This window comes from Amblyomma mixtum, unplaced genomic scaffold (assembly GCF_055824585.1).
Source record: "Amblyomma mixtum isolate Tamu unplaced genomic scaffold, ASM5582458v1 scaffold_37, whole genome shotgun sequence".
In the NCBI taxonomy this organism is placed as follows: domain Eukaryota; kingdom Metazoa; phylum Arthropoda; class Arachnida; order Ixodida; family Ixodidae; genus Amblyomma; species Amblyomma mixtum.
The window spans coordinates 55,629-70,899 of record NW_028317734.1 but is presented as its reverse complement, the minus strand read 5'-3'; the positions used below and the strand labels follow the sequence as shown (position 1 = coordinate 70,899).

General features: G+C 45.1%; 1 protein-coding gene across 1 annotated transcript in view; it reads left to right on the top strand.

Annotated features, from left to right (window-relative positions):
- LOC149324409 (uncharacterized) overlaps nucleotides 1-6,063 on the top strand; it is a 132,537-nt gene extending 126,474 nt beyond the window's left edge. The window contains exon 10 of the mRNA XM_089565549.1: nucleotides 5,839-6,063. Within this exon, the coding sequence (XP_089421675.1) occupies nucleotides 5,839-5,978 (140 nt within the window). The 3' untranslated portion in view covers nucleotides 5,979-6,063. The remainder of the gene's footprint in view (nucleotides 1-5,838) is intronic.
- The last annotated feature ends 9,208 nt before the right edge of the window (nucleotides 6,064-15,271 follow it).

The window sequence follows — 15,271 nt, the reverse complement described above, 5'->3', positions numbered from 1 at the left end:
TGCTGGTTGAAAAAACTTAAACACCATACCATGCCCAAAATAAGTGCGGTGCAGACAACGAAACTCGGTGAGCTAAGGGAGAGGATCACCTAGCTTGTTTTAACGCCCTAGTGTCTAAACAGCACAATCAGAATGCAAAAAAAGCTACCAATAATGCACACTTTGCCATACTTTTCTACTGTGGCATGACCAAGTATTCACGTACTATCATCAGAGCTCAGTCGCGTACATAGAGCTGTGAGCGTTCTTTTCACGCGTACCTAACGTCACCTGTGTTTGCTTTCCACCGGAGCATCAAGGCTCACCTCTCCACAATCGCCTTCGCTGTGCCGTGCGCAGCGTTGTAGCCCCTTTTCCCGGGAGTGTCCGTAGTCCGGAACGGCGTCATCAACGCCGCTGTAAACACTATCGTCGAGGCGTTTGGCCACGCTGCGGTTCGCCAGCATCCGCGCGTCATGAGTGCCGCTCGGCCACCGTGCGACCACATGGATGATGCCGCAGTGTCTATACACCAGCAGCAGCACTCGGCCACTGCCTGGACAAGCATTGACGCATTACTTAGCAGCTTGAGCTTAGTTTCAATATTTCATTAATAGAGATTTTATTGCTAACAGAAGGCGCAGGCATCCTACCGACCAGTAGAGGAAAGTTTTTTATTTACGACATTTTCCGGCAAATCGCTCTCTCTTAATCATGTGCTGGAACAAGACCACAAAACAGGCGCTAATAATTGGTTCCCGTCCCCGCACTTCCATTTTTTGCGGTAATTAAACTCGCTAACGACTAAAATGAGCATGGAAGCGAATAATTCTCTTGAACTCCAGTATGGCTTATACCAACAGTCATTTGCGCCCAATACATTCTGAATTCGTCGAGCCCCGGGACGCTTGACAACCAGAAGATTAGCTTTTACCATACAAACCTTGATTTGCGAAATGAACGCCCGTCAACGCATCTCCTGTATCGTGTACATCTCCGTTCGTGAAGCGATAAAAGGGCACCTGGCCCTCGCTTCCTACGGGGTGGTAAAATATGTACCGTTTAGAAGAACGTTTGTCTCATTTTCACCTTTGACATCAACTCATGCTGTGTTCTGGCCATATAGAGCTAAGCCCGGCTCCTGACCAACTGTACCAAATCCTGGAAGCAATCAACAGCCTTGAGAAAGCCGTCAGTACTATAGATGAGCATCAGAAGAAGATTGAATCGCAACTTCAGACAATGTCTTCGGAAATGCATGATCTTAATAATCGAGTAGACAGACTTGAAGGGAACAGTGGTGAAGGTGCAGAATTAGTCGAGGAAGTAAATACAATCAAATGCAGTATAGATGTGCTAAGATCAGAAATGAACGAAAAACAAATTAGCAAGGGTTTGGCTGGTGTAGTTGATGATCTGAATAATCGACTTCGCAGAAACAACTTAATATATAAAGGATTACCTGAGTCTCAGCCTGAAACTTGGGACGAGACAGAAACTATCGTGAGAACATTTTTTCGAAATCACTTGACGGTCGAAGCTGGTGATATCGAGCTGGCCCATCGCATTGGAAAGTATAATGCTAGGTCTTGCCGTGCTATCATCATTAAGTTTCTGAACTATAAAAGCAAGAACGCTATTTTAGAGAAGGCTCATAAATTGAAAGCTGTATCGACACCTAAAGTATGGATAGAGGAAGATTTTTCACCGAAAGTTCAACTAGCTCGAAAAACGTTGAGGGACTTTGCGAAGGCAAATACAGGTGAAAGCAAGTACAGCTTTTCTTACAACAGGCTCAAACTTAACGGCAGCATCTACATATATGACGCGACCGAGGACAGTGTTCTGCTACTTAAACAAAACCAGCGCTGTCTCAATGATAATCAGAGTCATTCCTTTCAGAACACACTCGGTTAGCAAACTAGGCCCGTTATCTTTTCTTCTTGAAGATTTCCGCAGTCTTACTCCAAAACAGGATGACTTATTGTCTCTGGTTGACACATGTGATGCTCATGTCATCTTAGGAACAGAAACGTGGCTTAATCCAAGCGTCTTGGACTCGGAACTTTCTTTTTCAAACACATTCACAATTTACAGAAAAGACCGTATTGGAGCTAAAGGAGGCGGTGTTATGATTGTTGTGACCAATTCTGTTCCGTCTTCATTAGTTGAGGTTGATTCAGAGCTGGAAATGTTATCGGTGAATATCGGACTGGGCTTTCAAAAAATCTTAACTGGTGTCTGCTACAGGCCACCTAACTGTCGTTCGGACTTCGGTGATATTCTTCACGATACTGTAGCTAAAGTTCATCCGCTGTTCCCGAACGCGGTTTTAATTCTAGCAGGCGATGTCAGTTATCCAGGCATCAACTGGACTAAAAACATTGTGCTCAGCGAGTGCACAAATAAAAGTGAATGCATGAAAATGCTTGATATAGTTCAAATGTTTTGTCTAAAACAACTTGTGACGTTCCGAACCCGTGACAACGCTCCCTTGGACCTGTTTTTTACCACTCACTCTGGACATTCTACAGCATCGATAACTGACAAAATAAGTGACCACTTTGCCGCTCATGTTACTTTATCTCTCGAAGTCGAGAAATGTGATCGTACAAAGTAACAAATATATGATTACAGAAGGGCAGACGTGGAACACCTCACGTCAATGTTAGCGGATTTCATGCCCTTTTATCTCGTTGTTTTTCAGAATCGGTCAGTAAACGATAACTGGATATTGCTTCGAGACAAATTACTTGAATGCCAAACTGCTTAGTTTAGTTTAGTTTAGTTTATGGGGTTGAATGTCCCAAAGCGACTAAGGCTATGAGAGACGCCGTAGTGGAGGGCTCCGGAAATTTCGACCACCTGGGGTTCTTTAATGTGCACTGACATCGCACAGTACACGGGCCTCTAGAATTTCACCTCCAAAGCAATTCTAGCCGCCGCGGCCGAGATCGAACCCGCGGCTTACGGGTCAGCCGCCGAGCATCATAACCGCTGAGCCACCGCGGCGGCGAATGCCAAACTGCATGTGTACCGGTGATAAAAATTGCCCCTTGTCACCGTAACGGCTGGTTCATCAGAACAATTATGCGAAGTATACGCAAAAAGAAACGCTTATACCGCAATACAGCCAACTCGGACTCGGAGGAGCGTTGGAAGCCTTATCATGCACAGTCTTTTTCTCGTTAAAAAAACAAATAAAAGAAGCTAAAGATACCTTCTTTAATGTTGATATTTCTAACATGATCACCAACAATCCTAAAAAATTTTGGAAGGTTGTAAATCCACGTTCTTCTAATGTTCTCCCGAGTTTGACCATGGATGACATGCCGATCGATGAAACCCTTTTGGCGAACCAGTTGAATATGTTTTTTAGCACTGTTTTTACCGACGAAGAGTCGATTTCTGAAATGGGTCTTCTTGAAACTGTCGGGTACGCCATGGAAGATATCATTGTTTCTTGTCCTGGTGTAGAGTGCGCCATTGGCCGTTTACCTTCGAACTGTAGCCCTGGACCGGATGGCATCCCCACAAAGCTACTGAAGCTAACTAAACACATATCGGGACCACTGCTGTGCAAACCGTTCAACAATCTCTTGCAACTGGAAAACTTCCTGATGCTTGGAAAACGGCTCATGTCACTCCCTTGTTTAAATCTGGAGATAAAAATTCCCTTAACAATTACAGGCCTATCTCGGTCACTTGCGTTTCGTGTAAACTCCTGGAACACATTATATCTTCCCAAGTCATGCAGTATCTGGTGAATTCCAAGTTCATCTTTTCTAACCAACACGGCTTTCAAAGTGGGCGTTCGTGCGAATCACAGCTTTTTGAATTGATCACTGATCTTCACCAATCTGGTCATTCGTCTCATCCTATCGACGCCATTTTCATTTATTTCGCTAAGGTGTTCGACCGTGTTCCTCACCATCGATTAATCTATAAGCTTCACATTTTGAATTTGTCACCTCAGGCCATCAAATGGATTGAAGATTTTTTAACCAATCGTTCACAGTCGGTTACCATTATTAAAAATTTCTCTGCTCCTGTCTCGGTGAAATCGGGAGTTCCTCAAGGTTCAGTCTTAGGACCGGTTCTTTTCCTTATGTACATAAATGACTTGCATTACAACATCACCTCTAGGATTCGTTTATTCGCCGACGACTGCGTCATTTACCATCCCATTAAAAATCCTCGTGATCACAATTTTTTGCAGGATGACTTAAATGCTATTTCAGATTGGTGCACAAGGTGGCAAATGCAAATAAATATTGACAAAACGAAAGCACTCACGTTTACTAAAAAGAGACAGGTTGCACTTCATACGTACTTCATTAGAGGTGATGCCATTGAACACGTATGATCCACTAAATATCTAGGAGTTCATTTATCTTCTGATCTCACTTGGAATGTTCATATTGAGTACATTATTAACAAGGCCGCTAAAACATTAGGTTTGCTGAAACGTAACTAGCATCAAGCAAACCAACAAACAAAACTTCTAGCCTATACATCCCTTGTCAGGTCTCAACTCGAATACGCTTCCATCATCTGGCACCCTCATCAAACTTACCTAGTAAACTCCATTCAATCACTTCAGAATAAAGCAGCCAGTTTATTGCCCACGATTTTTCATTTCGGACCAGCATAAATAGCCTTAAGCAACAATTAAACTTATTGCCCCTCCAAATTAGAAGAAAAAATGCCCGCCTATCGTTTATGCACAATCTATATTATGGTTCATCAGAATTTCGAGAATTGTTTCTGCGTCCTGCTGCCCACTTATCTTCTCGTTTAGACCACCTATTTAAAATCAGCCCCATATTCGCGCGCACAAATTTGTTCAAATATTAACCTCTTTTACTTGGCATCTCACAATGAAACACTTTGCCTCCAGATGTCGCCTCCATATCTAATCTTGCATCTTTCTTCAAGGCTTTAGAAGATATCTTATGTTAGGCTATTTTGGTTGCTTTCTTGTTATTGATGGTTTTTGATTACTTATCTTGTTTTTTTTTTACCTTCATGTACTGCGCTGTATTCATTGCTGTATTGCGCTCCCTGCCCGGTATTGCGCGTACTTATAGCTCATTCTGTTATAGCCTTGTGTAATAATTGAAAAATATATATCCATTGTACAAATACACAGGTTCCAAATTATTTTATTTCTCCCTACATTTTTTCCTTTTCTATATTTATATGGCTATCTTATCAGTGCGTTTTTACTTGTGTGCATTTATAACCAGTTTTGAATTGTATTCCCCCCCCCTATATAATGCCCGAAAGGGCCCTTAGGGTAAATAAATGAAATGAAATGAAATGAAATTTCCATGCCCTATATCACGAATGAATGCTGAAGAGGGCTTCCATACATAACTGCTTGGCGCACACCTTCCAAGATAAAGCATAACTGCGTTGTGTTCGGTTTGTAAGGCACACGAACAGCCACTACGGTTTGTTGAGAATGCGAATTCTCGAGATCAAATCGAGCTTCAAAAAACTCTGACTGGTCAAATGTTCTCAATCATAGAAAATCATTCACGTTGCTCAAATGCGATGTTGTCGGACTTACATAGAGAGCCTTGCTCAACAAAACATTTATTTAGGCATACTTAAGACTACCATTAGGTTCTCTTGCGAATTAGATCAATTAGAGATCTTTTAAGAAATCCTGCGGACTTATGTTTCGAGCTGACCTCAGAAATCAAAAGGCCCAGTGTTATGTTAGTGCGCTAGTATGTAACTTGAGTAGGGAGTCGTAGATCGTGATTCCTTTTTTTGGTCCTTCTAGCATGCTTGCGCGTATCAAACTTGTATTTTTCATCTATTGCCCTCCCTTTCTCCTTGCTGTTATAGCTCGGCATCCCTGGTATAAGCAGCTTCGTGGTGGAGTGTACATCGTGGACGCCATCCCCACCACAGAGACGGGAAAAATACGACGGCGCGACCTGGCCCAGATGCTCCCATCGCTGCAGAGAATCGACCACACGGTTTAGGCAACTTCAGAACAAGAAGGAGAGTAAAAAAACATATTCACGCTCCCTCACCGCAGCGTAGCCAGGAATTTATTTAATATGGAAGTGGAAGGGTAAATCGGATTTGACGACGAACAGTGGCCACTATATAGCCCGTGCTTGGGTCATGTGTACGTGAACCAACCTTTATTAAAGGTTCTGAAGCATTACTCTTACGATGTTTATTTCTTTTTCTCTTATTTCCTTCCAGCAATAGGCATGACGTCTGCGGCGTCAGAACAGCCAGCTTATGTCAGCTGTACACTGTTAATTCATCGTGTTACAATTATCCATATCGCTGTGTACAGTTTAACAGCGGTAATTGTGTAAATTGCATAAACGACTTCATCCCAGAGAGCGGCGTCGAACTGCTTTCTAGATCGGCGGAATATTTAGTTTGCGAGACTTCCGCCTTGTAGAAGTAGTGAGCGTATTACCTAGACTGAACATACACGGCGCCTTCGCGATATGTGCGTCATCTATGGTAATATGGCTGAGGCAGGCCTGGCTCTTCACACAACTATACCTAGGTGGTCCCTGTAAGCACTGAAGATATGCTCGCGTATGGCACTTAAACCTTTCGTCCCCAAAATTTGCTGAGCCACAGCACCGAGTGTAACCGCGGTATCGATATTCTAAAAACAGACGTGGATATTATTTACGATCGGCTACACGACTCTCGGTAATTAAGGAACTAACAATAATAGTTAAGAATTTAACCACTATTATATTAGTTAACTATCCTACTAGTTAGCACGTCTTAGATGAATTATGATTAACTACACCGCTGAGAGTGCTACGCTGAAAAAAGCACTGTCATAACTAAAAAGCCTATTTTTAAAAATTGTGTAAAGTCTTAGGCAAAACACCCTGTATACTTTCCTCAGGAAAGATCGTCGTCAACTTCCACTCATCAATTGAGAGCGATAACCGAATGCACTAGGTCCCATTCTAAATATCCTAATTTCAATTCAGAGTTGCGTAACGAGTTACAAGTACTTGATTACTAGTAATCAATTACATTGTCTTGTACTTTTATAACAATTTGATTCGATTTTCAGACAGTCTGGACATGGCAATTAAACTACTTTTGTCATTATGCGATTACCGTTATTTGCTTCCTTTCTTCCCGTGAACTAGTTTTAAGCAACGGTACAATTTTGATAACCTCAATCTGACGTCATAGACTGGTGGTAGCAGGCATGCTTTCTTCGTGAGAGAGCAATAACTGCCCGGCCGCGGAGGAGCATCCGCGCGGTCACGTCGGGACCACAAGCGGGTAACTGCCGTCTTCAACGGCAGTTTTCAACCCGACAAATATCGGCTGACCGCTCTCTAGGGGCTCCCATCCTGTCAGATGGCACCGCAACATACCTCGCATAACCGAACTCCGCTGTCTCCAAACAGAAAATGGAGGCGAAGGTGTGGCTCAAGAAGACGCGTAATGCCAGGGTCCTGTTGAAACCAGCACCACAGCAATCATAAGGAGTGAAAGTATGTAGCCCACACCGCCTTCTGTCGCGGAAAAAAAATGACAGCGCAGCTGTGACGAGGACGGTGAGTCTTAGACACGGCAATGTGTATGTATGTTTTCGTTCGCAGCTTTCTGGCTCTTTTTTTTTCAGTATTCGAGGCAAACCAGATTGAACTTCGACACTCGGTGCCTGTAAGGCTCTGCGGCATGAATGCCCAACAATGCAACCAAGAAATCAGGAGCACAAAAAAGAACATATATATGGTTTTGTGCTCTAAAGTGTGTTTTGAACAAACGAAGCGTGTTCGCTGACCGCGTCGATATGACCGGCCACTTTTATGGACAACAATTCACAGTGTTGGCTGACAAAGGGTGTTGCTCCGAGCTATACGGTGTCGTGATCGTAGCCTGTTGCAACCGAAAGCTCCCATGCTCACCTAGAGCGCAAACAAAACGTTATGTGCGAAGTCGTCTTACATATATTGTGATATTAGCATACGCAGGGCGCTCAAGCCGGATATGTTTCACAGTTTTGATCCAGCCGCAGTTGTCAGAAAATGGAGTGTTCATTTGCTAGAAGCGGTATCGCAAACCGTTTGTAAATGCAGCGTTCAGGCGAGTCGGTAATAAAGTGTTTCCAGATGGCAAGGAATTTTGGGTCGAAGTCTTGATCTGAGACGTGAGTCGGCTCCGTAAAAAAATTGGTAGTGGTGTCGGCAAAATCTAGATCGGATACATTCCTTCGGAAGCAAATATTTTAGCCACTTGGGACGCATCAGGCTTCGTGAAGAAAGCACGAATGTATCTTCGATGTTGCCTATCATTTCTAGCTGTAATTCGTACTTTCTCTTATTTAGTGAGCCATTATCGATATAATTTCTTTATTTTGGGTTGCGGCAATAATTCCTCTGCTTACAGCGTCCCTGTATACATCGCAGTCTGTAGATTTTATAAGGAATTTCTTTTAGCGGCGTCTCATACGAGTCACAATTCCTTATAGTGTCAACTTCTACAGCGCTTTTAGTGCCCCGAGTCTCTCAAGAGTAGCCACTGTGGTACTCACTGCTGGTGGCTTCTGAGCACTGCCAGAAACAATAGAGCAGCATGACATAAAAATTGCTCAGATCATGCAGGGCTGCCCTTTTTGTGGTCGAAACCCATTACAGGCTAGCCAATATTCCTACACAGTGTCTTAGGTACTACAGACTGGCATGCAAGTGAATTCTACTGCCATGATTGCACCCACACAGCGAAAGCTTAAACATTTGATGCCAAAGCCTTAGCTTTGGCTCAGTTACGGTACTGGGCTGCTGATCCTAAAGGCGGGCATTCTATCCCGGCCACCACAGTCGCATTTCGATGGAGGCGAAATGCTAGAGGCCTGTTGAAGATTTGCGAGGTCGCAGCGGAGCACCAGAGCAAGATGACCAGCGTGGCAGGCTTCTAGTCAGAACAGCAGCTTGGGCTTGTTGGTGATCCATCTCAAAGTAACAGCGCAGAAACATACACAGGACACACAGAATAAGAAGACACCACGAGCGCTGACACCACGAGAAGGCGCCACGACACCACGAGCAGCGCTCGTGGTGTCTTCTTATTCTATGTGTCCTGTCTATGTTTTTTGCGCTGTTACTTCGAGATCGATCACCAACAAGCCCAAGCTGCTGTTCTGACTAGAAGCCTGCCACGCTGGTCACTCTCAGATTTCCGACAGCTCGTGCGAGCGTACCTCATCCCCTTCATAGTCATCTGTGAATCACGCGTCCAGGGGCGCTATGCTGGAAGGCCCGAGTTTGCTGAAACTCGGAATCTTCCCGAGTTCTGGCGACGCCCTCAGATGAGTGAACTAATGGTAGCAAGACAAAATCCCACCCTCGTCACGCCTCCAGCTTCATTGTGTTATCTGGATATATTCCGCGCTTTATCATCGCATCGGCGCCACCTCATGGTCTTCTTGGGCGGTCTACAAAGAACGAGTCACGTGAGACAACCGCCGGTGCACTTTTCATTTGTCTGTCGCTCCACCAAGTACATTGCGTGTGCAATTCAACAAACGAGGTTTGTTGAATTTTATAATGCACTTAGTACACCTTTATAAGCATTTTATAGTGTGCAAGATTTGAATTTAAAGCGCTTTAGAGTGATTCATACATTATTAAATTTTCCTTTGTACCGCGAGGAAACGCTACCAACGCTACATCATGTGCAACGCTAGGGCTAGCAACGCTGTGAAGGCTACGGAAGTAGTCCGCAAACAAAATAAACAGAGGTGTATCGCTCTGCGCTGTTTTGTGGCCGTGTGGTCTAACGCGTCGCTCCGGAGGGTGGACAGGCAGTGGCAGTGCGTGGGTTCGAATCCCGCATAGTTAACCTTTTTTTTCCCACATTTTTTTTTCATCGCAAGTTGAATTTCGCGTGACTTGGAGAAAACTCGTTTTGTTCAGAATCGTTTGAATATTATTCCGTGTTCTGAAAGGAACAGGATGCATCTGTTCATTTGATGCATACCGCATACACCATACACCATGCATACACCACCTCGATATGGCCTGTTTTCTCGTGTTAAGTGTTAAATTTTGAACATAGTATTGATTCCCACAGTGACAGCAAATAGTACTGCCTCAAGAGTCAGCTTGGCTCGATTTCCCTGCTCTCCTAGAAGAGCAGAAGCTGCTCAGGCAGGATTTTCATGCAGCCAGGTACAAAGAGTTCCATGCTGTGGGAGCGTCAAGTAAGAATGCAGAAAAAATTGTACAACGATAGGAAAAAATTTTTCAAAAGAGCAAACAATAAATTAGACAGGACAATAAAGAATGCTGACCCCGCAGTGTTTGCGAGAAATGGTTTATTCTGGAAACAGCCAGTGGCATGGATCACAGTGCACACAAATTAAAGGACACGTGAAGTGGATGTACACCAACACACAATCAGTCAAGTGCTCCAAAACTGAAAAAAAAATGTGGAGCCATCGAACAACACTATTTGATAAAACGAAAACCTGACCAATGTACTAACAAAGACGTGACCCGAAACAAATTCACACTCAACTGAGCAAGAGCCAGCTTGAAATCATTCACACCTCCGAAAAATTAAGGACAAAACATACAGTACTGGCTACCTAAACACTGGCACTGCATAACATGTCAAAACGACCAGAGATTGATGGTAATGCAAGACAGCACCAAACCAGGAATTCCTTTTCAGGACATGAAGATCAGAAACCCATACATACCATTCCCAACCCTCACACACAAAATGAGGCCAATGCCTAGGGGTTTGTGAACGTTCGAACTTTTTGGACAGCATAATTGAATAAATTTCTGTTGAGTTAGTCGAACGAATCAAACAGAATATGTTCAAAATTATTTTAAATGAATCCAATTTACTCTCAAATTTTCATATACTTTCCGAATAATTCACACAACGCTTCATTAAGCTCCACCGTATTTTTCTGCAATTAAACTTCCAAAAACTGCACACATTGACGACGTGTACCAGTATACGTATTCTAATTGGAAAAGTACTATTTGCACTCCCTTACAAATTCTACTTCTCTACAGACACTATTAACACGACCACCTCAACACCTACACTACAAGTTACTGCCCAATACAATTTGATGCTACGAATTGCAATGATGCAATGATTTGATGAAAATGCTACAATTTCCTCGATAGACTGATCGACACACACACCCACATGCACAGATATTTCACATTTCCACACACACCCACAAAGGTGATCACAGCAAGCCGATGAGTCCTCTCTCTTTCGTCGGTAGCATATGTATTACACATCAATTCGAAGTCAGACAAGTTCCTCGATGCTACTCAAATCTTCATCACTGGAATCGGTGCTCGACTCATCAGAAGAGGAGTTGCACGAGTCGGAAATGCTGAAGACAACCGGTTCAATTTCAGCGTCAACAATCATATCGCGTTGCCATGCTTCAGCCTCAACTTGCTCCATATGAACACAACAGTTATGCCAGTTTTCCTGGCTTACAGACGCCAGTGCTTCCGGCAGGAGCTTTTCCACTTCAGCCAAAGTGAAACATTTATTGCGACTTACGATTATGAATATTGCATAAGAATGCAATCTGCCAAGTGACACAAATGCTACCGTTTAAAAACCCATTAAAATGCATGCATGAAATAGCTGGAAAAATCCATGCACCTATTACGTGCGCAAACATGAGGTAAAAAAAAATTGTCTACACTGAGTGTAAAACTGCTCAGTTACTGATAAACGGAAGCGGTTTTTGAGGTTTAATACCCCAAAGTAAATCAAGCGAGGAGGCATGCCATGGTGAAGGGCTGCCAATAACTTCAACCATATGGGGTCCCTTAACATCCACTGACACTGCACAGTACACGGACCACTATCACTAATAAATGAGAGAACATTCCATTAACCGTGACATGCATGAAAGCAAAAACAGCATTCTTACAACCATTGTGTTCAATACATAATGTGCCTTCCTCGTGAATAGTAGGCCTTCACCTCGTCAGAGCTGGACTTCGAAGGGGCCTTTACGCCAATGTAGGTCCTGTCGACGCATCCCACGACGTCTGTGATGCCGCCGCGCAAAAGGAAACGCTCCTTAACATACGAACGCTCGGCCGCAGTCGTGGGGAAAGCAACACACCGCTTCTGCACAGCCGCGTCGATAAGCGCGTCGGAGACGTCCTTCACACAGCGGCTCACAGTGCTTTGGTGGCGTCCTATAAAGCGGTCTGCGCCGACGCTCCCCTGGGAGCTCCCGGTCGCGAACCACCGGAGGGCGCAGAGGACTTGCTCTTCGACCGAAAGCGAATGAGGCCCGGTACGCACTCTCCGCAGGCGTGGGTCGCCGCCTAACTCTTTACACAACCATCGTACCGATGTTTTGGAGAGGCGAAAATGTCACTGGAATTCGTCGTCGGCCATGGCAGTAAACGGGTCCAGCCGGCCGTACTGACATTGTCCGTCAGAGGAAGCGATGACCCAGGCTGCTGCTGCTGCCGCCATGACAGTCCCGAGATGAATTCGGGGCACTTCACAGTTCACGAGTTTAGCTCCGAGTTCACCTGTCAATCAAAACCATTGTTCACGCCCCCGGCGTGCCGTACATAAATTATAGGCGTACGCGCTTTGGGTGGGCCACTCCCAACACCCCTGCCGGCTACAGGTAAGCTGCGCGGCTGTGCTGATTGCTGACAGACATCGACGATGTTGACCATCGAAATATAACAGGCAAAACGGACGTCATCGCTGATTAATCTAAGCACCTCTGCGAAGGACACGCAACGTGGCGACAGCCGCCGATTTCTTCGCTCGCATACCAAGATTGCACAACACTATAGCCTGTTGCAACCACGTAAGACACAGCACAACGCTGACGGCGCGTCACACCTGCTTGCAAGGCGTCAAACCCGGACCGCGATGACGAAACGGTGCTTGGAGCACGTACTACTCCAAAAACATGGCACCACAGGTGTTTGGCTTGGCCATGCTTTCATCGGTGATAAAGCTCAGCATCAATGTGTCAAACACATCCGGTATCGACAAACGGTCGCTGTTCTAGACCCAGTGCAATAAAGAGTTTGTAATTTCCAGCACGCAAGCACTGCGTACTTCACAACCGTAACACCTTTCTCTGTTATAAGTCCGATTCCATTATTACAAACAGGATCCCTCATCTGCCCGAACGATATTATTGCGATGTCATTGCGGTATACAACGGCGATCGACGTTAGTGACAAAACCAGTCCGCAAAACCTTGAAGTGCACGATGTAAACAAATACTACGCAGATACGCGCGCCACCACCTTCAGAGCTTTTAGTCAGCGTCTGATGACATAAGATGAGTTGTGTCGCTGGGTAGCACGCTCTTCGCATCCGCAGCGCACTAAAGAGGCGTCACACACAACAGGCATACGTAATGAATCATTGAATACAGCCAAACCGGCGGCGTGTCAGCGCAGGAGCTCTCGTTTTCGGCACGGCCGGCTGCCGCTCTAGTTCGTATGCAAGCCACGATGCAAGCAATGGTCTCAGTATCGCCACTAGCGGCAGAAAGTGTCAAATCTTTGTTAATTTCCTAAAGCTATGCTTTTCAACAACGCTTTATTGGATTCAGATTTTAAAATACATTTGGAAATGAACAAAATGTTCGTAATATTATCTGTTGTCTTTTAACGTATTCAAGAGAAAAGAAAGGGTTGATACAAGAGTGCACCTAGTGCGCACTGTTCGTCTTCGGAAATGGAGAGACAGATAGAGCCTGAAAGAGAAGACACGCCTTTGACGCCCTCGAAAACGCGTGTCGAACAGCTAGCGGTGAGTGTGCAGATAGATAGGAGAGAAGTCACGATTTCGTGATTGCTGACATGGCGCTGATAACTTCAGGTAGCGCTGCGGCCTGGTATTGCGCAGTGTATTGTGTTTGAAGTGTGAAACGGGCGCGCAGGGTGCGCTTGTATCGCCTCTACGTGGCTTTATCTCTACATTTTATTCTCCGCTGCCTGCGCACGTTCCGCGCTATCTTCTTTCGCTGACTGCCGTCATCGCAAACTCGGATGAAACTCGGGCGAGCGCCAAACTCGGGCCTTCCGGCATAGCGCCCCAGGAAACTTTCCGACTCCACGGATACTATTTCCATCATTCACAACGACCAGATAACGTCAGCAGATTGCTGATAGGCTGTCGCAAGGATATCCCGGCCTCATCGGTAGATGTCCCGCCTCACAGCGACAATGAATACGTGTGCGCTGTCACAGTTATTGCCGGACAACAGTACACTCTGATTGGAGTATATCTTGAGCCAGGCACGCCATTTGATGCTATGAGACTTGATAACTTGATAGCAAGGACGCCCTCACCGCATATTATTTGCGGAGAGTTAAATGCCCATAATGAAATTTGGGTCAGCTCACATACATGTGCCCGAGGTGCCAAGCTTGCAAAACTTCTCTCCAAGCATTCAGTTCAGCCATTAAATGACGGCAGCATCACCTACCTCCGAGGCCCGACGACTACCAGCAGCATCGACGTGACATTTGTCACAAGTTCATTCGCCCACAACTTTGGCTGGTGCACTGATTTGGAGACACGCGGAAGCGACCATTACCCAATCCTCATATCGGCTTTCCATGCGCAGAGGAACCCAAAGAAATTCCTTACAAAATCTACAGACTCGGACGCATACAAGGATGCTGTAAGCAGAGGAGTTACTGCGGCAACTCGCAATGAGGAATTAGCATCGACAATAGCGTATTACCTGAGAGCGAGTACACAAATTACAACTAAAAATGATAGCCTACCTTCAAAAGATGACACATTTCAAAGGCTCTGCGCTATACGCAGGCGAGCTAAAAGGACAGCTCTGTGCACAAAAAGCCTCGATGACCTACGTGCATGCCGACGGGACCAACGTCCCATTCGACGCTATATGGATAAACTCAGTCGGCAAAAGTGGCGCGACTTTTGTTCTACGCTGGATGTGCGCCAACCAGTAACTAATATTTGGCGGATAGTTAGAGGTATGTGCACGCCACTTCAACAACTCCACCCCTTCGCTGCACTCTCCCTTCACGAACAAAAATCTATAAAAGAATTCTCAGAAGAATACTGCAGGCTACTGTCGACAGGGTCAGGGCATTCGACACTCTCCGCAGATGGTCAATCAGGCATCCCAAAGGCGGCAGTGCCAGCGTTAGACCTGTCTTTCACAATGTAAGAACTATCCACAGCTTTCGCGGTCATGATGAGGTGACCTATGAAGCCATTGCAAAGCTACCATTGCAAAGCTACCGCCATT